The sequence below is a fragment of the Podarcis muralis genome, chromosome 7 (assembly GCF_964188315.1).
Source record: "Podarcis muralis chromosome 7, rPodMur119.hap1.1, whole genome shotgun sequence".
Taxonomy (NCBI): domain Eukaryota; kingdom Metazoa; phylum Chordata; class Lepidosauria; order Squamata; family Lacertidae; genus Podarcis; species Podarcis muralis.
The window spans coordinates 56,088,329-56,114,765 of record NC_135661.1 but is presented as its reverse complement, the minus strand read 5'-3'; the positions used below and the strand labels follow the sequence as shown (position 1 = coordinate 56,114,765).

General features: G+C 49.1%; 1 protein-coding gene across 2 annotated transcripts in view; it reads left to right on the top strand.

Moving 5' to 3' along the window:
* Positions 1-708: 708 nt before the first annotated feature.
* Positions 709-26,437, top strand: part of BCAR1 (BCAR1 scaffold protein, Cas family member) — a 39,012-nt gene continuing 13,283 nt past the window's right edge. Inside the window, exon 1 of one of the 2 annotated variants that reach the window (XM_028739319.2) lies at positions 709-843. In XM_028739319.2, the coding sequence (XP_028595152.2) occupies positions 832-843 (12 nt within the window). In that variant the 5' untranslated portion in view covers positions 709-831. Of the gene's footprint in view, positions 844-1,624; positions 1,818-26,437 lie in introns of those variants that run through there. The other variant, XM_028739318.2, reaches the window with a different exon arrangement.

Sequence of the window (26,437 nt, the reverse complement as noted above, 5' to 3'; positions counted from 1 at the left end):
CTGTTCTGCATCTGGGAGGGCTGAGTTTAAGAGACTGTCAGTTTATGTCTGAGGTGAGATTTGAACCAGGGACTTCCTACCTCACAATTCCTCCTTTTACCCGCTCTGCACGCAGCGCAGGGAAACGGGAATCGCTGCAAGGTTCCCGCCTGATTCCAGACGAAGGGGCCTAGAGCCCCGGGTCCCTCTGCGTATGCTCAGAGGCCCGCTCGTTCTTCCTTTCCCCACATCTGCCCCTCCTTCCATCTTCGGGCCGAGCGCCGGCATTTGGCGAACCCCAAGCCTCGCTCCGGCCTCCAGCTGCTGGGCCTGCCCGACCAAGGCGGGCGAGCGGCAAATCTGGGCACGCAGCGCCCCTTCCCTGGCGCGGCGGCGAGCTCAATGGAGCCGCTGTGCTCCGAGCGAGCGAGGGGAGGCGGCGGCGGAGGCCCATCTGGCGTCAGACAATCCGCCTCTTTTTCTCCGCCCGCCGTCCCTGCGGACGGGGCCGCCGCCGCCGCCGTGCGTCCAGCCCCCTTTCGGTGCCAGGCGGAGGCAGCCTGGCCGTCCCGTTCCTGGCTCGGCAGCGCCGCCTCCTTTTCTCCCGGGCAACCAATGAAGGCGGCTTAGGGCGGCGGCAGGGACGGGAGGGGGGATCCGTCTTCCTCGCCCTCCCTCCTCCTTCCCAGGAGCTGGCTCTCTCGCTGCTCTGCTGCTCGCGCTCCGTCTCTGCTTAGCCGTCGGCCCGGCTGCGGGAGCGGGAAGCAGACGCCGCCAGTGCCGCAGCCAGCCAGCCGGCGGGATCATGCGTTAAGGCGCACGACCAGGGGGCACTGCGGCCGCGCCGGGAAGATGAACTACCTGGTAAGTGGGCGCCGTCGGGAGAGGCCGAGCGAGCCCTCAAGTCTGGCAGAGGGAGAGGAGAGACCCGGGGAGGGAACGAGGCTGGGCGGCGGGAGGGTGGGGGACCGACGGCTGACTTTCTCCGCCTGGGAGCAGGAGGCTGAGAGAGAGCCCCCTACTCGGAAAGCCACTTGGAGGCGAGTCTTGGCCGCGTCCGTGGTCGGCTGGGGGGACGCGCTTCCGACTCGAGCGCCGGGCTTTCGGCTGGCCGGCCCCTGTGGGAAGCGAGGCTGGGCTTGCGGCGGCCCCGGGACGGACGTGCCTTCCCGCCGGGGCTGCAGCCGGGAGCGCCCTGACGTGGCCGCCGAGCCCCGGCGCAGAAGCGCCTCTCCAGGCAACAGGCGGAGCGGGAGGAGCAGGAGGGCGCGGGCTGCCCCCTTTCCCTTCCCGCTTTTGGGGAGGGGGCGAGAGAGAAAGAAAAGGCGGGAGTCCGGAGGGGGGGTGTCAGTGCTGCCCAACCCCCATGTTAGGAACCCAACCGGACACGAGAGGGCACTTGGTTTCTCTCCCCCGGTCCGGGAAAACCAAAGGCTGTTCTTGCCCCCGCTCCCAAGGTCGGGGTCGGGATCAGGAAGGAAAGAGCAACATCTTTGGTATCCCCCCTCTTCTTCCCGGGGAAGTGAGGTGGGCGGGACGTTGCGGGGCTGTGGGCTCGGGGAGAGTAGCTTGCCCGAAGCCAGCCTCCCCCTGTCCGGTCCTTTCCGCCTTGGGCCTGCTGCGGCAGGTTTCCCGGTGGCCGGTGGGAACCAAGGATGACTTTGGACGGGGGTCTAGTTTGAGGCTAAAACTGAGCGCGGCTTCTCCCGGCTGAAGGAGACGCAGCGACGAAGAGCTCTGTGGCACCCGAAAGGCTGAAAATATCCCACCCCCAGCCTCTTCAGGGCTGCACCACGGACATGGCAAGGTTCCACTCTGCAGTGTACATTGACCCCCAGGTAATAACTATTCCCGGGGCCCCTTCATTTGTTTACCCCAAGTGTGCAATGAATGGAAGGTAATCACCCACTCCTGAGCACCCCAAGAGCGGCAGACCGGTTCTAGAGCCAAGCCCCATGAAATGCGTGTTGTGGCAAATGCTGTTTAGGCCTGGCCTTGGGACAGGTAGGGTATTAGTGTACGCTGGCACTCCAAAAATGTCCCTGAATCCCATTGGTCTGGATCCAAACCAGCACTTTGGGAATAGTGGATTATTATTATTATTTAAAGAGAGTTGCAGTAATAACTGAAAGTAAATCTTGCTAGTTTCAAGGTGAGAGTTGGATAAACTTAGGAAGTGTGTGAAGCATGTATTTGTGGACTCTCCCTCCCCCAATGATTCTGGATATTTCTGATATATATATATATATATATATATGTTTTCGTAGATTTTCACGGGTACAGGAATGCAGGTTTTGGTGTCCTCGGGTGTCTTCCCGTGTAAAAGTTGGGGTGTCTAGGCGACGTTTCGACGAGGTCTCACTCGTCATCTTCAGGCTGGTGCTTTCGGCTTCTTGTTACTGGAACAGAGCAGGATCTCAGTGTTTGAGTTCCTATAAATACTGTTGAGGAGATGTGGTGTATAGCCTCCAATGTTCTGGGCAGAGAGGAAGTTCCCAGGCTAGTGTGCCTTTTCTTCTTTTGTTCCTTAATTGCTTGAGGGATATCTTGAGTGATTTCTTGAGTGATATCCTGAGTACCACTTAGGTGGGTCATTAGGTGTGGATTAGTTGCTAAAGCCTTTGTGTCTTGACCTCTTGAACTTTGTGAAGAGTTTTTCTGAGAAGATGGCTGTACTGCACTTAGTTGTGCTCTGGCTTGGCTTCGTGTATAGGGGCGAGCTGTGGTTTTGTGGCCTGTGCCAGCCAGATCTGTGTAGGGATTGCAGGGGGGTGCAGAAACGTCGCCTAGACACCCCAACTTTTACACGGGAAGACACCCGAGGACACCAAAACCTGCATATATATATATATATATATATATATATATATATATATATTCAATACATTGAGCTCTCAAGATTGTGTACATCATTCCCCCTTCCCTTTTATCCTCACAACAACCCTGTGAGGTAGATTAAGTTGAAAGATAGGGACTGCCCCAAGGTCAGATAATGAACCTCATGGCAGTGTAGGGATTTGAACTGAGATCTGCACAGTCCTAGCTAAATACTCTTAAGCACTACACCATGTTGGCTCCTTTGTCTTTGGGCATTATGATTCCCCAACTCCCTAACCTATACATGTAGACATATCTGCCAATTGAGGGTAATGTTTCAAGCATCCCGTGAAAGAGACTATTGCCTGGGGAAGCCTTAATTATGCTGCAGTGCTAAACATGCTTACTAGGGGAAAAGCCCCATTAAAACACATGTAGGATAGTACTGTTAGTCTTGAAAGTGTGCAATTGTGTGTGTGTGCTGAATTTTTGCTCTAATACTCAAATGTGGTGACCCCTCCTGGAATTTACCATAACAGGTCAGGTGGGGTGAAATGACTCCTGAATAACATTTCCTGATGAGTGTTTTTTTGCTGTTGCTCAGAATCTGAGGTGTGTGTGTTCTCTCTTCTCCCTACTCACATTGGTCATTTGTGGCCTTCAGTTTTATTTTGCCATCCTCTGTAGAGCCTAGTTTGACTTGCTTTCTTGGCCCATCTCGCTGTGCAGGCACTTGCACTTGTTCTTTTGTTGGAATGCCAAGAGACTGTGGACTGGTGTGGGGTGAGAAGAGGTGATGGAGAGATGCCGGCTTCCCCTAGCCTGGTGCCTTCTGGATGTTTTGGACTACAACTCCCATCAGCCGCAGCATGGTCAGCCCCAGCGTGGTCAGGGATGTTGGGATGATGGGAGTCCAGCAACCTCTGGAGGTCTACAGTTTGCCCACAGCCAGCCCCAATGGGAAAGATAGAAATCTGTGTAGAAACCTCCCACTGAACTAAATGAGATTTTGAAGTGCTTAAGTTCAGCTACTTTGTTTATATGTTCTGACATCAGAGATGCCTGCAATGTTTTGTTCATGAATAAGAAGAGAGAACTCCTGTTCAAATGAGCCGTGATAATTGGCAATGCCAGGAAACAGCTCTGTTTTGACAGATTTCACTAGAGCCAAATCCTGGCGCTGGTCTATGGCCGCTCGAATGCTACGAGCTGTAAAATTTCACAGTCCCTGATCCGTTGTAGGTTCACAGCCTGTATACTCTGGAGCAATCCCTACTGTGCTCATCTGGGTGTGTATTCTGGTACACATATGAAGCTTTCATTCGCCCTCTTCCTTGCTGGAGCTCCTGGTTATCTATATTTGGTGGGTGTCCAGACCTCCCGGCTGTTGTGCAAGATTTGCTGGAGGGGACAAATGCTGTGATTTGTGCATTTGAAAAGCTCTGTCTTATGGAGGCAGCCAGTTGGAGGTGGGAAGGGCTCCCCATGAGCTACGCATGTTTACATCTCTCTGCCTCTTGTGCCAGTTGTTGGTCCTGGCAAGGATTACACCCAAGGAGTCCCACGGCTGGCTGTTTCATCTCCAGCTCTGGGAGCCGTTGATCCCGCAAAGTAATAGAAATGGAGTGTGACTTTGTTCCAGGCAGAGCCTGATGGAGCCAGACCATGGGAATGCTTGAGGCCTGGTTAGCTGGCAGAACAGAATAAAGTTATGCCTGGTCAGAATGGAAACTTGGCGAGGCCTGAAATTAGGTGGTCAGCAGGAGGAAGCACAACTGCTGAAAATGTGTGCCTGTGTTTGATGCCCTGTGGCCAAACCGTCCCTGAAATAATTTCTGTACTTTTCTGTGTGATTCAAAGCTTTGCTTGTTCTCTCTCTCTCACTTTCTCTTATTCACACACACACACACACACACACACACACACCAGCTGAAGGTGGATATACGAAATCCTCCATCCTGTTTGATTCTTGTCACTAACTGAGACTGGGACTGATGGGAGTTGTAGTCCAGAACATCTGGATGTCACCAATTTGGTAAAGGTTGCTGTATGAGCAGCAGGCTGTGGACTGTGAGCGCTGCCTCTGGTGTCAGAGGCAGTGATGCTTCTGAATATCAGTTACTGGGAATCACAAGTGGGGAGAGCTCTGTGGCACTCAGCTCCTACTTGTGGGTTTCCCATTGGGGGCATCCAATTGGCCACTATGAGAACAGGATGATGGACCAAACAGGTCTTTGGCCTGATCCAGCAGCCAAGCTCTTCTTAGGTTGTCATGAAGACTGCCTTCTGGCTGCTTAGGAGTCCTTGTGAAATGAGTTTCAGGCTTGCCAATAACTCCCTTTTTGTTACCTGGAAGGCCCAGGAGCGCTCTGGTGGATACATCTTCCAGGTGCCGTTCTATCATCCTGAATGTGGTTGCCAGTATTCTCTGCTGAGTGCTCTGAATGGGGAGGGAATATCTGATGCCTCTGCTTCCCCCACCCCCATTTGTCCCACTTGCCCTTCCCCATCTGTTGTGCTGACCCACAAGGCTAGGAGAGTCCTTTACACCCAGATACAGAGTCTGGGTCTTTGTTCCATGTTTTCTGGCTTGGAAGTTGAATTCCTGAGTGGATGCCTGTGTCAAGAAAAGGCAGCTGGCCTTACCTTTGGTGAAGTGTAACCTGATGATGCCTGTGGGACAAGTGTGTTTGTGAGAGAAAGATGTTGATTCTGGGGTGTCTCTGCAACTCCCCCCCCCATCTGTGTGTCAGTCTGAACAGCCACCTTAAAAGACTGAAGTGCCCTCCCACTTGGACTCCTTTGTAGTGACTGGAAGGGACCCTGAAATAATTTGTCATAGGGGATTCCCCTGTCTTGCTGTCTCCTGACTTTTGCACCGTTTCCATCCTTCAGTCTGCATTATTCACAACCTTATCCTTGCCTACTAGGAGTAGAGGCAGTATAACTCTGAATATTGGTTGCTGGAGAGAGTGCTGCTGCTCTTGGGTCCTGCTTTTGGCTTTCCCATAATGGGCACCTGGTTGGCCACTGTGAGAACAGGATCCAGGGCTAGATGGACTTTGAGTCTGACCCAGCAGGCCTCTTCTCAACAGCCTTGGGAGGTAGGACACACTGTCGCTCCATTTTGTTACTTCAAAATGTTATTGCCTTGTCTAAAAGAGTCCCTCTGACACTCCAAAGGCTTGGGCAGGATTGTCAGCTTGGAGACAGGGTCCTTTAAGAGAGAGAAGGGGGGGGCACTTCCTGCTGTCTAATGGATGTCATAAGGGCTACCTTGATGGGATCACTCCAAGACCCTAGCGTTCTTGTCTCTGAGGCCATCCAGCCGGCAGCAGATGCCTCTGGAAAGTTCATGGCCATCCCTTGCTGTTAAAAGCTCTAGCACACCTGATATTACAGTGGTACCTCGGATGAAGAACTTGATTCATTCTGAAGGTCCGTTCTTAACCTGAGGAACCACTTTAGCTAATAAGGCCTCTCACTGCTGCCGTGCCACTGGTGAACGATTTCTGTTCTCATCCTGAACCCGAGGTACTATTTCTGGGTTAGCGGAGTCTGTAACCTGAAGCGTCTGTAACCCGAGGTACCACTGTACGTGTCTGGTTGGGTAGGTCACTGCTTGGAATTGGGGGGTGATGAAGCTGAGATTTGGGCTCCAAACTTCAGCAACACTTCAGTGGCTTGAGGCTCCATGTAAATGGGGAGTTGCCTGTACTTGATAGAAGGTGCTCCTGTGCAGGAGGAGTAAAGAGCATTTCCCTTGCTACAGAATCCTTGTGCTGGGAGGGGTTTGGGCTGTGGGGGCTTCCACGTCTGGAGGACCACATGTTTGCAGACTCCATGGAATTAAGTACAGAGGAGGAGCCTGGCCAGCTGTGTGTATGTGTGTGTGTCCATCTCCCTCCACCCCCCCCAGCCATCCTTATGGACTCCTTTGCCATTGGCTCTTCTGTCTCCCCTCCCCTCTCTTGGCACCAGCAGGATGCGCTGGGTGAGTAATTGACTGGGCAGAGCCTGCCTTCTGGCAGCTGAACTCTCTGTGTGTGTGGCAGCTGCTGAACCCTGAGTTAATGATTCACCAACAAGTTGGAGGCAGTTAACTCCACTGACCAGGCTGGGGGGGTGGTGGCTTGGGCTGGGAGGCACTCTCTACCTTTCTGCGAGCACCACGGTCGAAGAGGGATCCATGTCAGGAAGCACCTGTCTGGCATGGGCCAAATGTTGCCCTGTGTGCAGAAAGAACTTGCTGGTTCTCTTTCCCACCTCTGCTAGATTTCTAAATTTCTAAAGAGAAAAAGTAGGGCTTGAAATATCCGCATCCTCTTAAGCAGCGAAGACTCCCACATCCTAAACAAGGAGGTGTGGGATTGCTGGCTGCAGTCAGTGGTGAAGAATGGGTGTGCACTCTGCACATGCCCTAGGGTACACTTGTTTATTGCTGCTTTGCATGCTAGGCAATGAAAACAAGCCTGGTGGGCAGCTCAAGGGAGACCAGCTTGGGAGGCTCCCCCCCCCCCCCCACTGCACTGGGGAATGGGTGAGGGCTAGATTTGCACCCTTTTCCCTCTCAAAGGAGACTTTCTGCATCTGGCAAACATTTTGGGGGGAGGGGAGTTGCACAGGTTCATAGACCTGCCTAACTAACTTGACTGGGAGTGGCACTGGGACAAAATAAAAATGGGTGCACACTAGTCTTCCACAGCCTGGCACCCTCTGAATATTTCGGACTACAAATCCCATTAGGCTGTGCTTACTGGAGCTGATGGGAGTTGCAGTCTGAAGTATCCAGAGGACACCAGGTTGAAGATGGCTGAGATACACCGAGGGCAACAATGGCTCTCTCCAAACATTTTGAACCCCATTAGTAAGAACGCCTCCAACCAGTGATGTGGCATGGAAAATTTCCCAATGCTTTTATCTTTTATAATTTTCCATTGGCAAATACAGTATTAGGCCAGCTTGGCTGTTTTAAAGTTTTCAGCTTTGTTCAGCTAAATACAAGTAAGATAAACCTGGCAAATTAAACCAATCCCTTTGACATTGGAAAAGTATCTAATGCAAACAGAACATTTTCTGCTGAAAGTTAGTCTGACTTGCAAAGGAACATTTCCCAATTCCAAATTTTCTGGAAAGCCCACCTCACTCCAACCCCCAGTTTCCTTCTGCAGTCTGCAGATGCAAGATGCTTATGATGCAAAAGGAGCCTGTTTTGGGCTAAGTGGTGGCCACTTTTGCTGCTTGAGTTGTTGTGGTTTCAGGCACCTGGGGCTCTCTGAAGGGGTGCGCTGGGTTTGGGAATCCCCAATTTTGCAAAGGAGGGTGCTGTGCAGAAGATTCACAGAAGCATCAAGAGAGGTTGTAGACATAACTCCTCCAAATTCCTGCCTCCCCACACTTTTCTGGCCCTTAATATGGGTTTTTGTCAGGTCGTCTTTTCGGAGTATCCCTGGGATAAGAAAATCCAGGCTGAGGTAGAGGGAAGGCAGCGATTTGAAGGAGAATTTCTGGAGCTCGCTGTCCGCTTGGAACAACAATATGGGTGAACCCACAAAATTGCAGGATTCAGGCCAGATGACCCTTTGGTGCCCTTCCAACTCTACCGTTCTATGAATCTGTCATTTCTGAGCATTCAAGGCTGCAAAGTTCACTGGGGTCCTCTTGCTCCTTCTGTCTCCCTGCCCCACTTCCCCAAAATGCTTTGCTCTTCTGCCCATTGGTTGTATAAATGCTAAGTCAGGGAAGGTGTGAAGCAATGGCAGAATTGGGGCACGGGAGGGGAGGAGACGGAGGGAGGAGGCAGTGCCTGAGGCTCACCAGGGACTGATGTCTGCGGCTGGTGCCTGCAGTTTTCATGACTACGGGCACAAAACACACAAGAAAAGTCTGTGTCAGTCTCCCAAGCAAGTCTTGACAGGAATAGAGCAGCAGCAGCAGGCGCTGGTTATAGATGGCGGTCATGTGCAGTGCAGGGCTGACTTGACCCCCATGCAAAGTACTACACGCAGCAAGTGCCCTTGACCAAACCGGCAGGGGCCTCTCTGTGGTCTTATTAGCCGGCATTGCATGGAGTCCTGGCAATTGCAGGCCAAACTGGTAGCGTGCTGAGCCCTTGCTTGGAACAAACGTAGTTTCAGGGAGGGAGACCTATGCAGTGTTGCAGAACACCCTGGGCAGAATGCATTCAGGCTGTGCACCACTGAGCACAGTTGGAAGGCCGCATCCTGGCATTCTCTGTGACCTCTTAGTGAATCACGGAGTGCAGGACTCTCAAAGTGACAGACACCCAGTGAAGCTGAATGTTGGGAGATTCAGGACAGATAAAAGGAAGCACTTCTTATTGCAGCACCCGTTAAACTATGGAACTCGCTGCTGCAGGAGGTGAGTGGTGGCCACTCACCTGGATGGCTTTAAAAGAGGATAAGACAAATTCATGGAGGAGAAGGCTATCAATTGCTACTAGCAACGATGGCTATGCTTTGCCTCCACAGCTGGAGACCACAATGCTTCTGAATACCAGTTGCTGGAAATCACAGGATGGGAGAGGGCTCTTGTGATCAGGGCCTGCTTGCTGGTTCCTCATTAGGGCATCTGGCTGGCTACTGTGAGGACCTGATGCTGGCCTAGATGGGCCACTGGCCTGATCCAGAAGGCTGCCTTTGTGTTCATCTCTCTGGTTGCGTAGGGCAGATGAAACGTTATGGTTCATTGCTGCCAAATGTTTCCTTGGGGATGCTGTGAGCGTGGCCTGCCACCATCAGAGAGAGGAACTGTTTGGGTCTGGCAAGCAGAATGGACCCAGCTGACTCCCACCCGCTTCCCTCTGGGGATCTGCTGCCCTCCCTTCCCCAAGCAGGAGCAGAATGAGTGCAGGCATGCCGCCCGGTGCAGTATTGCTAGCCTCCAGCTACAGGCTGGGCCTCAGGAATGGCTTACACAGCACGGCAGTCGTGTTTGGACAGGGTGTTGGGATGTGAGTGGAGGAGGTTTTGATCAGCTGCCTTCCCAGCAGCTTTCCCATCACAGTGTCAGGCTCAGAATGGCCTTTGGAGCAAATGGACACTTCTGGAATCGGGGCACGGCAGCCTCTCAAGGGTCTGCAGCCTTCAAGCAAGCTTCATACGTGTGGGAAGGAATGTGTGTTTGTGTGCTTGCTGTGTAAAAGGAGAGCAAGAGGGCGACCACAAGAGCCACAGTATATTTTTGTGCAGCCGCCACGTTTGCTGCTGCAGCACTAATGTTGCGGTGGTTACTCCTGTCCGAAGCATCTGGGGCCCTCTAGATGCTCTGGGCTCAAGTTTTTATCAGTCCTAGCCAGCACATCCCCTACAGCACGTGCCTCATTCTTTGTTGAGGGATGCACCTCTGTCCATTGTTCCTTATGTAGAGTGTAAAGTGTTTCTGAGCAGGTCTCTATCTCTACCCCTCTGTCAATTCAATCCTGTCAATGTCCTTTCCCATTGCTATTCTTGTACTGCTCCTTTCCACAAGTCTTGCACTCCTCTGTGTTACCAGTCTGTTTCCAGGCTTAATTCAAAGTGCTGGTTTTGTACATTCAAAGCTGTAAGCCCTCTGGGTCTAAAAGCAGCCGCCGGTGGCCCTCCAGATGTTGCTTGGACTCCCAGCTTCCATCAGCCCCAGGGATGATGGGCATTTTGCACCAGCAACATCTGGAGGGCTCCAGATTTGCCTCCTTTATAGGAACCTGCCTCTACGATCCACTTCTAAGGCCCTTCTCTGGACCCCACCCCCACCTCATTGGCTGAATAGTTGGTAGGTGCAAAAGACAGGGCCTTTGAGTGGTGGCACCTGGAACTTGGAAAAAACAAGGCCAGGCTGTTTCTGTTGCATTAGATGCTTTCATTAAAGTTGTATATTTGTATATTTATTTATTCTGCTTTTTAAAAACCTGCCTTGATTTACCTTTCTTTTCAGTAGAAAAGTGGGGTGTAAATATTGGAAATAAGAATGGACATCTAAGCTTCTGGTCCTTAGTGTTCTTAAAGCTCTCGGTTCCTGTACTTCTGAGTGTAAGTCTTGCTGCACATCGTCATCTAGTTCATATGATGCTGACATTAAAGCCTTAACACGGCTGCTTTCTGTGTGCACGAGGCATTGTCTTGCAAGCATGGCACGTACCTGAACCATGGATTCTGCCCCAGCGCGCGAAGACTGCTGGTGTCAAAACCGGTGACCCAGTTTAAACGTGATGCCAGCCGAGAGTAACCCAGCACATATATATAGTTTACACCCCCATCATTGCCTTCAAATAGGGCCTAGCCTGAGTAAAAATCCATTTCCAAATCGTGTGGGAGTGAGAAGTTAATTTCATTTTGCACTCTGGGTAGGAGCACTGCTTTTTGGCAATAGATTCAAGAAAGACGGCCGTCTTCATTTGATCCCACACAGCCCTAGCCCAGTTCTAGGTTGATATGAGAGGGAGGGGGGATTCTTCTGAATATTCTTCTTGGTGGCATTGCCTGGTCCTGCAGTTACTGTAGGGCAGCCTTTTCAAACCTGGTGCCCTCCAGATGTTTTGGAACGCAACTGCAGCCAGCTCCGGCTGGGCCCTTTGGGAGTTGTAGCACCAGCCTGATGGGAGTTGTAGTGCTGACCCAGCAGGAGCTGTGCTCCGAAACATCTGAAGGCTGCACCAGACCCAGGTTCTTCTCCTTCCCACCTCCCTCTGGGCGCCAGGTAGCTCTGTCTGATTTCTCTGGGAGGTGAGGGGATGCCCTGGTTTGCTGGCTCATTTTCTGGGTCACTGAGGCACAAGGGGGCGGGTGGGAGGTCTCTGCTTCAGGCTGCTTCCTGACTTCATTGTCAAGCGCTTGCCAAAACAGTTCACACCAATTGTTGGGCTCATCACATGGGAGAGAAGAGGAAATGAGTGGTCTTTCCTAGTTTTGGAGAAGAACCCAACTACCTTTGTGCAGCTGGCTATGCTCGACCTATAGATGCAGGGGAAGGAGGGGGCAGAGTTCTGAGGTGGGAAAATGGACTGGGCCACTTCAGATGTCCTGAACAGAATGACAATTTTGAATGCTGTCCCATGCCTAAAAAATAAGAAGGAAAAAATGCCTTGCATATACAGTATAGCATCAGTACTGCACCAAAGGGACGACAGAACCTTTCTCTGTGGCATGCTATCCCTCCCCCTTTTGCAGATTTTTTTTTGTTCCTCCATGAGGAACATTTTATTTACCATCCCCTAACCTGTGTTTTTTGTCCTCTCAGCTTCTGCTTTTTTCATAGAGACCAGGGTTTTTTGCTTCTCTGGAATAAAGGCAGTCTGGGCAGAGATTTACTGGGATTCATGAGGTTTGGAACTCATAGAACCCATAGAACTGGGTTTGGGCAATCTGCCTTGGACACCTTGTGTGTTTTGGGGGGCAAACTGCTATCTCAAAAGCCTCATTCTGCTGTCAGTAAAAGAGAAACTTACAGGGATGTTGTGGGCTGAGAACTCAATGGGCCATTGCAAAAAGCAGTGGGATCTCCAAAATGAAGGAAGCCAAGTGCATTCTGGGAGAATCTCTGGCCAGGACATGCTTCATTTTATCAGAAAGACTCACAAGAATGTCTTCTTCTCCGCTGGATTTTAAGCTTGGCCTTGAAATTCACAGTAGATTTTTTTTTTAAGGACTAATGTTGATGATCTTGTTTTAATTAAAAACAAAGCAAGAATAGCACAGCAGTGCTGTAGGATTGGTGAGTCCTGGCACACACAAGCAGCTGACAGGCACACGACAACAGAGTTGCTATTGTCTGAGCGATGCCCTAATGATTTGTTGGTTTTCTTAAATGAGCATTTTGGAGAGCAGAATGCAAGCCGCAGCTCCAGGCCACAAGCTTGTCCGCAAAGCGAGTGCACCATCCTCCCTGAGGGAAGCATGGAAATCAGTTTAGACAATTAGCAGTGCTTTGGTGGCTAGTGGCCAATTTTCCACCACTCTAGAGCTGAGGATGGGGACGGATCTGTGTGCGCGGGCAGAGTGGGGGAAGCTGCAATGTTTTAAACAGGGGCTGTAGAGCTGGGGTCTCTAACATAACCCGCGGGTGGGAGTCATGCTGCCCTCAGAGAGACACCCTGGTGCCTGGAAAGGTCCAAAAACTGAAGGGAACTAAGACCCAGGGGCCGGATTCGGCCCAATCGCCTTCTAAATACGGCCCGCGGAAGGTGTGGGAATCAGTGTGTTTTTGCATGAGTAGAATGTTTCTTTTTATTTAAAATGCATCTCTGGGTTATTATGGGGCCTGCCTGGTGTTTATAAATCAGTAGAATGTGTGCTTTTATTTAAAATGCATTTTTTGGGTTATTTGTGGGGCATAGGAATTCGTTCATTTTTTTCCCTTCAAAATATAGTCCGGCCCCCCACAAGGTCTGAGGGACAGTGGACCGGCCCCATGCTGAAAAAGTTTGCTGACCCCTGGGGTTATTGTTTTTGTTTGTGACTTTGTTATGTATTTTTCTGTTCTTTTATATTGTAAACCACTATGTGATCCTTGGATGAAGGGTGGTATAGAAATATTATAATAACAGCAACAACAACACTGGCCTACTTTTTTTGTCTGTACTGTATTTTATTTGTATGGGGGTACTGTGGCAGTTTTGCCTGCTCTTTTGGTGCGGGTGGGAAGATTCTGAGCATTGCCCATTTTTCTTTTGTGAAATGATTGTTTTCCATTTTTAATGGTGCCCGTGGGTTTCTTTATTGCCCCAGATATGCCCCCAGGCCCAAAAAGGTTGGAAATCCCTGGTTTAGTAGGGCATTCTGCAAATGACATGAACAACCTAGTTGCCCTTGCAGTGGAATGCAGGACTTTAAGGAGACTTCATTCACTCATTTTCCCTCCTAGTTTCCTGTCTCCATCTTAGCCAAGGAATTAGCTAATGCACCATGGAGAGCCCTGGCTAACTGGATGGAGGTGTGTGTGTGTGTGTGTGTGTGTGTGTGTGTGTTAGAAACCCATGGACAAGTGGGGGGGTGCACAGATTTTGGAAAGAATGGGAGGGTGTCTTTGGCTAGACCCCAGATAAATTGTTCTTCAGTGTGCTGCTCTTCCACAATGGGGCTATTTAAGTAGGCGTTGACTAGGTTTGATATTAAATTTGTGTGTCTTCCGGGGGGTGGTGCTTATTGTGGCTGGTGTTGTGCTTGGCAGACTCCTGGGTTTGTGGAGAAGCCATAACAGGAGTGCCAGCAACATGAACTTTGGGACTGCTGGGAAGAGGCTTCCATATTTGAGAGCTTTATGTACATAGGAAATTCTCTCAGTGAGTCAGAGCCATCTTATCAATGGCCGACCTGGCCTACTATTGCAGAGGGAACAGAAGTATCCAGGGACTTAGGCTGAGGTTCATCTCTCCCTGGAGATGCTTGGGGTTGTACCTGGGACCTTGGATGGAACACAAAGCTCATGGTCCACCACTGCACACACACCCCAGCATGAAACACATGCATGTGCCTTACTCAAAGCCTGGCTGTTGCTGCATTTCCGTGGCACCTTCCTAGCAGTACACCAGAGGTAGTTTACAGCCCCAAACTTTACATCAAATTGGTGCCCTCCAAATGTTTTTTGACTGCAACTCGCATCATTCCCAGCCAGCATGTCATTCAGTTTTGAGGATTCTTGTGCAATATTCACGGGTATTTCGACATCTCCCTCCCTCCCTCTCCCTGCAGCGCCTTGTCCCTTGTATGGCTGGCTTCCTGGGACGATCCCATTGCAGCGACGCATGCACAAAACCACTCATTGTTGCTCAGGTTCCCCTTGCAAGCTGGTGGGTGGATTGACTGCACCGCTGTCCGTGAGCAGGATTTGACTGGGGCTGAGTAACCACAGCTCTGTTCTGGCTTGCTGAGGAATGTGTGGTTGCGGGAGACAAAAGCAGCCTGTGGATCCTACAGGAGGGCTGTTTTGACTTGGCTGCTCTGCTCAGATTTTGCATGGTGTTCTTTAAACTTCTGAGTCACACCTTTTTTTGTTTTCTGCGACTGGAGGCGCACACCTCAGTCTCCCATGCCCAGCAAAGAGCTCCTCTGGGTAGTGCCTCCTCCCCACTTCTGTGTGAGTCAATCTTCTGGGTGTGTTACCTGATTGGAAGGTGCTCAAAAATGCCTCTGAGGCTGATGGTGTTCTGCTGGGTGCCTGCGTCCAATCCCAGAGGATGCAAATACACTGGGAAGTTACTTTCCAGCAGCAACTCATCTGGAGGGATGCTTGGGGAAGTGCTCCAGCTCACTAGCAGTGGAGCACCTGCTGTGCACCCAGAAGGTTCCAGCTAGGAAGAGCAGTGTCCTGGCTTGGGATAGACCACTCTTTATGCCATTGCTCAACATCTTTTGAAGATGAGCACTCCGGGCAATTTGTGGTTCGAGATTGGCTTCTGAAGTTTTCAAGGCTGATAAGGAATTTGAATCTGGCCCTCCTGTTCTCAAGTCCACCCATTTCTATCTCCTGCCCCACATGGACTCCCATTCCAGAATCCTTGGGTTGCCTAGAAGCTGAGGATAGTGAGCAGCTCAGTAAGAGTGCTATAGAAGCGCAACAAATAAATCAAGTGTGTCTAAAGTGGCGTCACAGGTGTGCATTTCACTGGGGGGAGCGCAGACTTCCTGCAGCCAGTTCAAGGCCCTGTAGATTCACCTATACCTTCTGCCAGTGGTTCTCCAGGATTTCAGAAAGTGTCTTTCTCAGCTCTGCCTCGGAATTGAACCTGGGACCTTCTGTGCAAGGCAGATACTCTCCCAGTGGACTAAGGCCGTCCACTGTAAATGGTTAAACAATTGCCTATCTACTTGGCATCCTCCTGTGATTTGCCAGTAGAACCCAGACTGCTTTTGGCCCACTCCTTTGCTGGAATGCTTCCAAAATCTTCTGCAACTCCCAAGGGTGCTGTGGCAGACGATGGGTGTGTGGGTGTTCTTAACAGAGAGGTTGATTTAGAAAGAGTTCCCTGAAGCAGAAAAAAAGTTTGCAAACCTTGCCTTTTCCCATACCTTCCCTGCCTTTCCCCTCACTCTCGGTGCCCAGCTTGAAAAGGGTAAGATGTAGGTATGATCGTGGTGCAACTGTTGCCCAGTTGGCATCACAGGTCATGGCTTCAACCTGGTTGAGTTGCAAGCATCTCCTCCCAGGCAAGCTGTGCTGCTCGTCATCATGGGCTGAGTTCCCCCAACTCCCTCCACACTCCTCGGGGGTTTATGAGGTCAAGGGATGGGAACTGGAGTGGGGCCAAGTGCAACAATGACTCCCTGAAGTGCTCGTATCAATATTTGCAGCTTTTATCTCTGATGTACCCGAGTGGGCGGATTCCACAGCTACACAGCAACTCAACAGTAGCCTTTGAATCACTTGTGCTAAAGTCAGTGAGCGGTTGTGGTTGGCACGCCTCTGAAATTCCCAGTCTGTGCCAACAGGATTGGCTGTTTTCAAATAGCTGCCCTGAGGGTGGAACAGTGTCCTCTGCCTCTACTTGGGCACAGAGGGTCACCAGTGGGTGGCCTGGGAGCCACAGGTGACCCTCTGACATCTTCACTGTGGCCTTCCCCAGGCCAGAATGAGAGAGGGAAGGAAGGAAGGAAGGAAGGAATGGGTACTCTGTGTGTGTGTGTTTGCTGTGATCTGTGGCCCATAGGAATGTGTTCCCATCCCATAACTCTGAAAAAGCTACCCCACTTCCTGCCCAAGCTTCTGCTTCTCCAGTGTAAAGTTTCAGGGGGTGGGGGGTTGACTTGCAGGGGGGAACTGGAAGGAACCCAGCTTTAACCTTTCTGCTGCAAGCTGCCCCCTTTCTTTGCTAGGGCTCTTGCCTAGCCGCAAACGTGGGTCTGGATCACTATCTGAGAGATGAGTGGCTATAAAGAAGAGTTGCTGGGCAGGGAAGGAGTTAACCCACCCCATGACCTCTGCAAGTTTCACCCTGCTCTGGGTGCTGTTTGCACAGGAAAAACAGTGCCTGATATTTCAAAACATAACAGTAGTGGCTAGGTATATGGTTGGGTTTCTTGCAAAATGCAATGCTCCCTAAGCAAGCTATGATATGCCTTCTTAGCTGAAGGACCATCTATCCTGGGACCTCGGATGAAAGGATTTAAAAATGAAATGGCCTAGAAGTAGAGTTTTTCATAGAATTGTAGAACCTGCACCCCACGGTCATCTGTCCAACCCCTGCTGTGTGGGAATCTCAGCTAAAATATCCATGATGGATGCCCACCCAACCTCTGCTTAAAAACCTTCAGTGGAGGAGAGTCCACCACCTTCTGCTCCACTGTTGAACAGCTCTTACTGTCAGAAAGTTCTTCCTGATATTTAGTTAGAATCTCCTTTTTTGTAATTTGAATCTATTGGTGCAGGTTTTAGGGTCACTTCAGAAAGGTGTTTGGCATTAGTGACAAACATCTTCACGTAGGATATCAATACACACACATTTGGGAACATCTGCCTCACTAATTGGTCCAGATATCAATGCCTCCTGGGGCCCTCCATATGCTTTGGTCTACAACTCCCATCAGTCATAGCCAGCATGGCCATATGGTGCTGGGGTGACGGAAGTGTGGCCACTGTGCTGACTGGGGCTGATGGGAATTGTAGTCCAAAGCATCTGGAGGGTCCCAGGTTAGAGAAGGCCACTCTAGGGAGTGGCACGTGCCTTCCCACCGGCCCTTTCTGTTTGCCTCCTGGAACAGCACTTTAAACTATAGAGACAGTGTGGTGTAGTGCTTACAGTGTTAGACCGGGAGACCAGGATTTAAATCTCCACCTGGTCATGAAGCTCACCGGGTCACATTGGACCAGTCACTACCTTTCAGCCTAACCTGTCTCATGTGATTGTTGTGGGAGTAAATGAGGAGGCAGGGAACCATCCACCTTAAAAGGTGAGATATATACCGTATTTTTTGCTCTGTAAGACTCACTTTTTCCCTCCTAAAAAGTAAGGGGAAATGTGTGTGTGTCTTATGGAGCGAATGCAAGCTGTGCAGCTATCCCAGAAGCCAGAACAGCAAGAGGGATTGCTGCTTTCACTGCACAGTGATCCCTCTTGCTGTTCTGGCTTCTGAGATTCAGAATATTTTTTTTCTTGTTTTCCTCCTCCAAAAACTAGGTGCGTCTTGTGGTCTGGTGCATCTTATAGAGTGAAAAATACGGTAGATACTCGAATCTTGCTTGTGGGTTTCCCACAGGCATCTGGTTGGCCGCTGTGAGAACAGGATGCCAGACTAGATGGGCCATTGGCCTGATCCAGCAGGCTCTCCTTATTACCTCTGACATTAGAGATAGAACATAGCCAACATTTCCTCCACAAATCTGTGTAAAGCCACCCAAGCTGGTGGCCATTTTTGAATGAAGTAATGAGTTCATAGCATTTGGGACGTTTGAACGGGAGACTGCATGCTCCATAACTTATCCTCTTTAAGACTGTGCAAAACACCAGCTTTTCAATTGTTTGCCTTTGCAGAGCGATTGGCACACATTTATTTGGCTGCTCGTGTGGTACAGTGCTTTATTGTCTGCTGTATGCATACTTCTGTTTTGCAATGGCCTGCAGCCAAGACAATAAACTGTCAACGACAATGTTGCAAGGACCAAGCGTTATTGCATTGACGCTGTACCTGGAGCAGTCAGCTTTTGCCTGGAGAAGCAGCTGTCCTGAGCAAGTTTTAGTGGCCTGGGTGGAATGTGCATTTCGGCCCTTGGAGCAGAAAGTAAATAATCCTTATCCTTTGTTCCTCTTTGGTTGGGAAGAGCTTGTACATCCTAGTTTCTGCCTGCTATTTGTGGTGAATGGAGCTTTTTGGAGAGCCCACTTTACTTAATGCCAATTTCACTAGTTTCCTCGAAGATTATGTAGCGAGAACCACATTGTAAGTCCCGAAGGAAGGAAGATCCTAACATAAGAAGTAGAAACTGGGCTGTTATTAGCATCACCTTACTTTCTGGGTCCTTTTGATTATAATATTGGGACTATGAATTTTCACTCTTGAAAGCCAACTGCTATTGTTGCATTAGTTTAGACTTCATGGTTAATTCTTAGGCAAACCACTCTCTCTAGCTTCCTTCTGCAAAACAGACAGCGCTGTTGTGGGGGTTTCTAAGATGTTTGTGAAGGGCTTTTAATTTTGTCTGTGAAGCAGTATTTTCTCAATCTCATTAGAGCTGCAGCCCCATGTCTACTTACTTTGGAGTAAATCCCACTGTACTGAATGGTTTTAATTACAAGTAAAGATCCAGAGAGTCGTGCTGTAATGCTGCTGTTAGTTTTCTAGCTTGCATTCATAGTTTCAGTTTGGGCAGTGCTTTGTCTCTCTGTTTCTGAAAAGTTATCTGGATGCTGGTTGGAAGGGACAGATTGTCTCCCATCAAGATTGGACTAAGAATTTCCTGTGGCACAGAGGGAGGGGAAACATTTTTTTTATTGAGGGCCACGTTCGATCATAGGGAACCTTCCTGGGGCCGCATGACAGTAGTTGGTGGGGCCAGATATGAAAGTGGGTGGAATATATAAATATACATTTAAAGTAGTTTCATACCACTTCAAACAGGCATGGCTTTTACTTTTATTGGCTGGAATGTAGCCTAGACCCTGTCTGCACTGTCTATTTAAAGCAGTATCATACCAATTTAAACAGGCATGGCTTCCCCCAAGGAAGTCTGAGAGTTGTAGTTTGTTTTAAGGGTGCTGAGAGAGGTACTCACAGAGGTATAGTTCCCAGAGTTCCCTGGGAAGAGGGATTGACTCTGGTAAGTGTAGCTCTTTCAGGGGAATAGGGGTGTCTTAATAACTCCCTTAGCAAGCGGCAGCTCCTATAATTCCCATAAAACAGCCATGCCTGTTTAAAGTGGTATGATACTGCTTTAAATGGACAGTGCAGACAGGATCTAGGCTACATTCCAGCCACACGTTTCTACACACATAAATGTACATCTAGGTAAGCATTATCACACTTCAAGGACACAATCCAACCAGGCAAAAGCAATCGAGGGGGCTCTGGAGTAGGGCTGGCGGGTGTGTGTGGCCTGGGAAGCGGGAAATTTCAAGGACCAAATGGAGAGGCCTGGGTGGGGGCACCTCTGGCCCTCGGTCCTGAGGTTCCTCACCCCTAAAAAGAAGCATAATGTGAGGAATTAGGATTTCCTTGTATATCCCTTGCCAGTCACATACTCTCCTGTGTTTCGTTTTTGTTGAAATCATGGATTGAAATGTTAGTGAACCCTCTCAGAGACCCTTCTGGAGTGACAAATCTTGGCCGCCTTTCAGCGAAACCAGTTGGTGGTGTGTGTGTGTCCCCCAAGACAGCACCTTTTTATTGTCCTATAGGCCTGTGTCCCAAACCATAGGTGAGTGGGGCAGGCTAAGGTCTAGACTGGTTCAAGGGCTGGTCTTTTTTAGGAGAAGGCTCAGCCGGAAATGGGGGCCCTGCTTTAAAGGACTTTTTGATGGAAGTGAGTCAACTGCTTTCAGAGTAATTTCCCCTTCAGTGTATGAGCTCACAAGATGCCCATTTAGTAAGACTTTGCGTGAGCAATGAGCGTTATGTTGTAATCAAACTCCTATCTGAGCAACTGGGGCCCTTTGGACGGCTTCCTGCTGCCTTTTTTTAAAAAGTATTTTTTTAAAGCTACATTAATCATGCATTCCTCTGACTGGAGGGAAGGTGAGGTTTAACTCCTTCATCCCTGCAAAGTGTTTCCAGGGACAGCTGGAGAAGACAAAGGGAAGGTCATGGCCTCCCAGCTTAATCTACCTTGCAGGATTGTTGTGAGCATTAAATGAGAGGGAGAAAAAGGTGGGATATGAATACAATAAATAATTAGTCTTGACTTCCACCTTTTTCATGACTTGCTTTCTACTTGGGCATCTTCCACCAACTGGTGCCCTTCAGCTGCTTTGGACTACAATTCCTATCAGCACCTGGTTGGGCCTGATGGGAGTTGTAGTCTAAAACATCTGGAGGGCGTTGACATCTGAAGTTGGTGACAGCTGCTTTAGGGAGTGAGGTTGGTTGGGCACCATGGATAGCATGCCTGCTTTTCTGTTTTTATTTGTTTGAAATACAGTGGTACCTCAGGTTACATACGCTTCAGGTTTCATGCGCTTCAGGTTACACACTCCACTAACGCAGAAATAGTGCTTCAGGTTAAGAACTTTGCTTCAGGATAAGAACAGAAATCTTGCTCTGGCGGCGTGGCAGCAGCAGGAGGCCCCATTAGCTAAAGTGGTACTTCAGGTTAAGAACAGTTTCAGGACCTCCAGAATGAATTAAGTACTTAACCTGAAGTACCACTGTACATTTAAAATACATTTATTTGAACCTGTCTTTAAGGCAAAGAACAAAAAACTCTTTTAAATGGTTAGTTATCTGAATGCTTGGCCTCATTTAAAGCAGTATTGTACCACTTTAAACAGCCACCATCTTTCCTCAAATAATTCTGGGACCTGTAGCTTCCTAAACTAAGGTTGGGGGCATCCCTTGTTCAAAACCCAGAAGAGGTTCATAGCTCAGTGGCAGAGACCCCCCCCCCCAAAAAAAAAATAGCTTAGTGTTTTCTGTGGAAGTTTCAGAGTAAGGTTACTCTTTGTGGTGTGCATGGCAGGTCTTGTCCACCTAGATGTTGTTTTCTTGCATTCCTTTCCCCAGAGGCACATCTGACCTGGCATGCCTTGCTCTGTCCTTCCAGCCCAAGCAATAAACAGCCAGGGCGGGGGGGCAGGATGCTTGCTCCAAGGTGTAAGGCTGCCCCCAAAGGGAAATTTCAATGAAGGGCTTGTTTCTGAGGAATGTTCTCTTTTTTGTGCTCTTTTTATTTGATTTTTCAAATATACACATTTTCCAAACATATACAAATACATTTCCATATACAGTGGTGCCTCGCAAGACGAAAAGAATCCGTTCCGCGATTCTTTTCTTCTAGCGGTTTTTTCGTCTTGCGAAGCAACCCCATTGGCGGCTAAGCGGATTAGCGCTATTAGCGATTTAGCGCTATTAGCGGCTTAGCGGCTAAGCTATTAAAAGGCTATTAACAGCTTAGCCGCTTTGAAAAAAGGGGGGAAAGCGGGGGGGAAATGGCGAGACTCGCAAGACGTTTTCATCTTGCGAAGCAAGCCCATAGGGAACTTCGTCTTGCGAAGCGCCTCCGCGACGGAAAACCCTTTCGTCTAGCGGGTTTTCCGTCTTGCGAGGCATTCGTCTTGCGGGGCACCACTGTACAGAGATTTCTCTGAATCTCATGACTTCCCCCTATCCCCTCAGTGGTTCCTAATGTCAATGTTTTCAACTGCATATTGTATTGTAATCTATGTTTTATATCTATATTATCCATCGTATTTATTACACTACAAGTGTAATAATAATCCTGCTAATGTTTTCATCTGCTTACAGTGGTCTCCTAAATAAATTGTAATTTCCCCCCATTCTTTCCTGAAGTTTTTGTCTTCTTGGTTCCTGAGCTTCCTGGTTCCTGAGCCATTTCAGCGTAGTCCATCAGCTTAGTTTGCCATTCCTCTCTGGTAGGGACTCTTTCTTCTTTCCACCTCTGGGCCAGATTTCTGAGGAATTTTCTCCAATCAGCACAATAACAATATTCAGGAAAGCTCTTTTCCAATTCCCACACTTACACTGGGATCTGTCATTGTGAAAGCAACATGACCTGCCTATTAATATAATATAATATTACTGTAAACTGCTTTGGGAACCACTGTGGTAAAAAAAAAAGTGCCATTGTGCTGTTAGATGTAGTTCTGCGCCAGAGGAACCCGTGTAACCCCAGTAGTGTGGAGAGTGTTTGTGGCATAGCCAGTATTTTTGTGGGGCTGCAACAGCGCCTGGCCAGATGCCCCATAGCTGCATTTAGGGCTGTTAACAGCAGCAACTCTTCCTTTTCTCTGCCTCTCCCCCCCGCCCCAGCCTCTGCAACATATCTGTCCATTTGAGGCCCCGTTTCCATAGATTCCTTTTCCGCCTCTTTCCCTTGGGGAGGGTGGGAAGTCGAGCCTGTTGCTTACAATATCCTAGCTTTCGGATTCAGTCTCCTATTCCAGGAGGGCCTCTTCTGGTAAAGTTTGGGCAGGCCTGGAAAATATTTTGAATTCCTGGAAGGCAGCATCAAATTTGTAGGAGAAGCCCTACAGAGGGTTTCCCTCAGCCTATCCTAGCATGGCAGTAAAAGCTGTCTTGCACAGTCACCCTGTGGTCAGTTTGGTGGTTGGAAGAGAAAAGGGGTGTGCCATGTATAAGCAATCAAATAATAGCCCCATAAAAGAGCACGTATAGGGAGCAGCGCAAGGCCAGGCTGGCGGTTTTATCCACACTCCGAGAGATTTAACAGAACATCGTTTTTAGATCTGTGCTCTTTCTTCATCTCCATTCAACAATTGCAAAGGGAGAAGGGAAGGGTTAGGGGAAAGGTTAGAACTTCAGTTAGGGAAAGAACATAAGAGACTGCTGGATCAGGCCAATGGCCCTTATAGTCCTATTCTCACAGTGGCCAACCAGATGCCTTACTGGGAAAGCTCACAAGCAGGATTCAAGCACAAGAGCCTTCTCCCCTCCTGTGGTTTCCAGCAACTGGCATTCAGATGAATCCTGCTTCCCACCACAGAAGCAGAGCAGAGCCATTGTGGCTAGTAGCCATTGAAAGCCTTGCCCTCCATGAATTTGTTCAGTTCTCTTTTAAAGCCATCCATGTCGGTGGCCATCATGGCCTCCGGCGTGAGTGCATTCCAAAAGCAGCGACACGGGGAAATGTAAACATGTTTCACCATCATGCAAAGTGGCAACCACACATCTACTTCACTATAAAGCAGGGATTGGAATCCACCTGCTGCTTTCTGGATGTTGTTGGACTACAACCGCCATACTTCCTGCTAATTGATTGTGCTGGGTGAGGCTGATGGGAGTTGAAGTCCCGACAGCCTCTGGGAGCCACAGGTTCCCCGTCCCTGGCATCAGCCAACTGTATAGCCGAGTTGGTGACTGTCAGCACACCACGTACCTGTGACCTCAAAGGTGGAAAGAATCTTCTTTCATTGGTGGATAGTTGGATAGGAGGGGACCTGACTTTTGGCCACAGCAAGAACCTGTAGAGTCCTCAGAACATGGGGAGCTGGTATATACAGAGTACACCAGCAATTTTCAAGTTCTCTCACCCCAATGGAACACTTGAAAATTGCCGAGGGTCTTGGCAGACCATCTAATGATATTCCTCTGCCCATTCTTTAGCAATTGCAGTTCCCTGCGCTAGATGTTGTATGATCTTTAATTGCATCTTCCCCTCCCTTCTTTTATTTCTTAGGTAATTGTGTTTTATTGTATTCAAGTTGCAACACAATAAAACACAACATGAGAAATAAAAGAAGCAATAAAATACAAGTAAAAGTTGGTACGAGTATTTAACGTGATGGGCATGCTTTCTCCCGTCTTCAGCCACAAATCCACAGAAGCACGGCGGACCACCTGGATGAAGCTGGTGGTCCTGTCCACTAAATGCAGTTTGGGAATCCCTGGTCTTCCACTGAGTGCCAAAAGCTCTCTTTCGAGATTTCAGATGGGTCTCTCCCAGCCCTACTTAAGGACCCTGCGTATTGAACCTGACACCTTCTCCTTACAAAGCTTGTGCTGTGCAGCTCGGCTATCACCCTTCTTTTTCTCTTGTCCCGCAGACAGCTCCCCCTTCCCTGCCCTGTGTTTTCTGAGAACGCCCACTTGGGCTTTGAAAACCGTACAAAACATTTTCTTCTCATTCTTTGCTTAAGGGGCCTCAATCAGCCACTAGTTGTAAACAAAACAATCTTGCTGGGGGGAAATGTGCTTTCGGCCTCCTGGGAGGAAACACAGAACAGGAAGCATGAAGGGACTTAGAACTGAGAGCGAGATGTAGAAGGGGCCAAGAATTAGTAGGCAGAGCAGTTTGGTGAGATCTATAGACTGGCATCTCACGAAAGAATTAAGTATGGAGTTGAGTGACGATAACTCACTCTGCAGAGTTACTGCTTGGCATGCCGTACTGAAGCTTAAACTTCCACATAATGGTGATGTTCAGAAGTAGCAAATCTGTTGTGTGATCCAGCACCAAAATGTGAAATGGAATATTTTTTCCAAGCAACGGAGTAAGTATATTTTAAGGGTGGCCCTTTTGGGTTGGCACCTGCTAGCAATTGATAGACCACAGTGAAAATGCCTGTTATTTACCTTTTTATAAACAGGCATAGTTTGGAAGGTATGAAATCTTCCCCAATCTGGTGCCCTCTGACTGCTTTCAACTACAATTCCCATCAACTCCAAGCCAGCACAGTTTGATGGCAGTCATGGTCCGAAACAGCTGGAGGACACTGGTTGGGAAAGACCAATGAGAGACTGGCATCAAGACTCAAAAGAGGCTGGATTTCCCCTTCCACCCACCTCCTTGGGGCTCCAGTAGAAACTTATGTTTGGAAGTAAATTCTGAATCTCTGCATGTCCTGCTGCTGCGGGAGGGGTGGAGGGAAGCAGGACGCACAAAGGGAATTCTCTGGTTGACTCACAGCTCTGGCACTTCCTGCCCAGGAGAGGAGAAGTGGGGAGGAGAGACTTTGCTTGTGCTAGAAGGAGGGTCCCAGGCCCTAGGCTGGTCTGCCAGCCGGCCCATCTGATAAAATCCTCCTCTGTTGTTGGGTTTGGAACACTTCACAATCTTAAAGAACAAGAAACCGGCTAATGAACAGCAGCACTTGCTGCTATTTAATTGCTTTGCATTCTTTAAACTTAAATAAGAGCAAATGATCACAGGAATTGCTTTATCCCCAGCCAGACCATTGGTCCATTGAGCTCAGTATTGTCTGCCCTGACTGGCAGCGACTCCGCAGGATTTTTAACAGGATTCTCGCCCAGCCTTGCCTAGAACCTTGTGGATGCAAGGCAGACTCTGCCATTGAGCTATGGTTCTTCCCCATATGAGTGGGGCAAAGAAAGTTGGGGTAAAAGGAGAGAGCAGGGCATGCGGGAGGGAGAGGAGAAGGACAACCCTGAATGATTAGTTTGGTTTGAGCTGGAATCTGCAGCAGCCATTCCTCTGAGATAAGCCCCACTGAGTCCAATGACACTTACTTCCAGGTAGGCCTCTGTGTGTGCACTTACTTAGTCCTACTGAACTCGGTGGGACTTACTTCCGAGTAGACATGCATTGGAATTGCACCGTAAACTGGCCTTTCTTCTCAAAGCAGCTCCACTTTGCTTGTGTGTCTCCTGCTTTGTTCAAAATCACCCAGAGTCTGTATCTTTATTTTTCTTTTGCGTCCTTTTAAAATCTTACATCATTTCCATTGCCTTTGCTCTCTTTTAAAAGGCACAGATGTGTGTATATTCGTCTCAGCGCAGGGTGTCTTTTCTGAAAGCTTCTCGTCTCTTGCTCAGTGGCTAGGCATGTCATTTTGTTTGCAAACGGCGCTTTTTATAAATAGGCCGACACAAGTCTCTAGCTCCAGGTTTGTTGTTTTTAACCCATTTCCCCCATGTGTATTCATGTTCTTTATTTGTGGGGAGGGGGGAGAGCCAACTAATTTCACCTGTAAAAGAGGGAGCATTTCTTCTTACTAGGGCACCAGGCAAGTTCTGTATACAGACCGGAGAGTCCTGCCTGGAACGTTCCACCCAGTGACCTT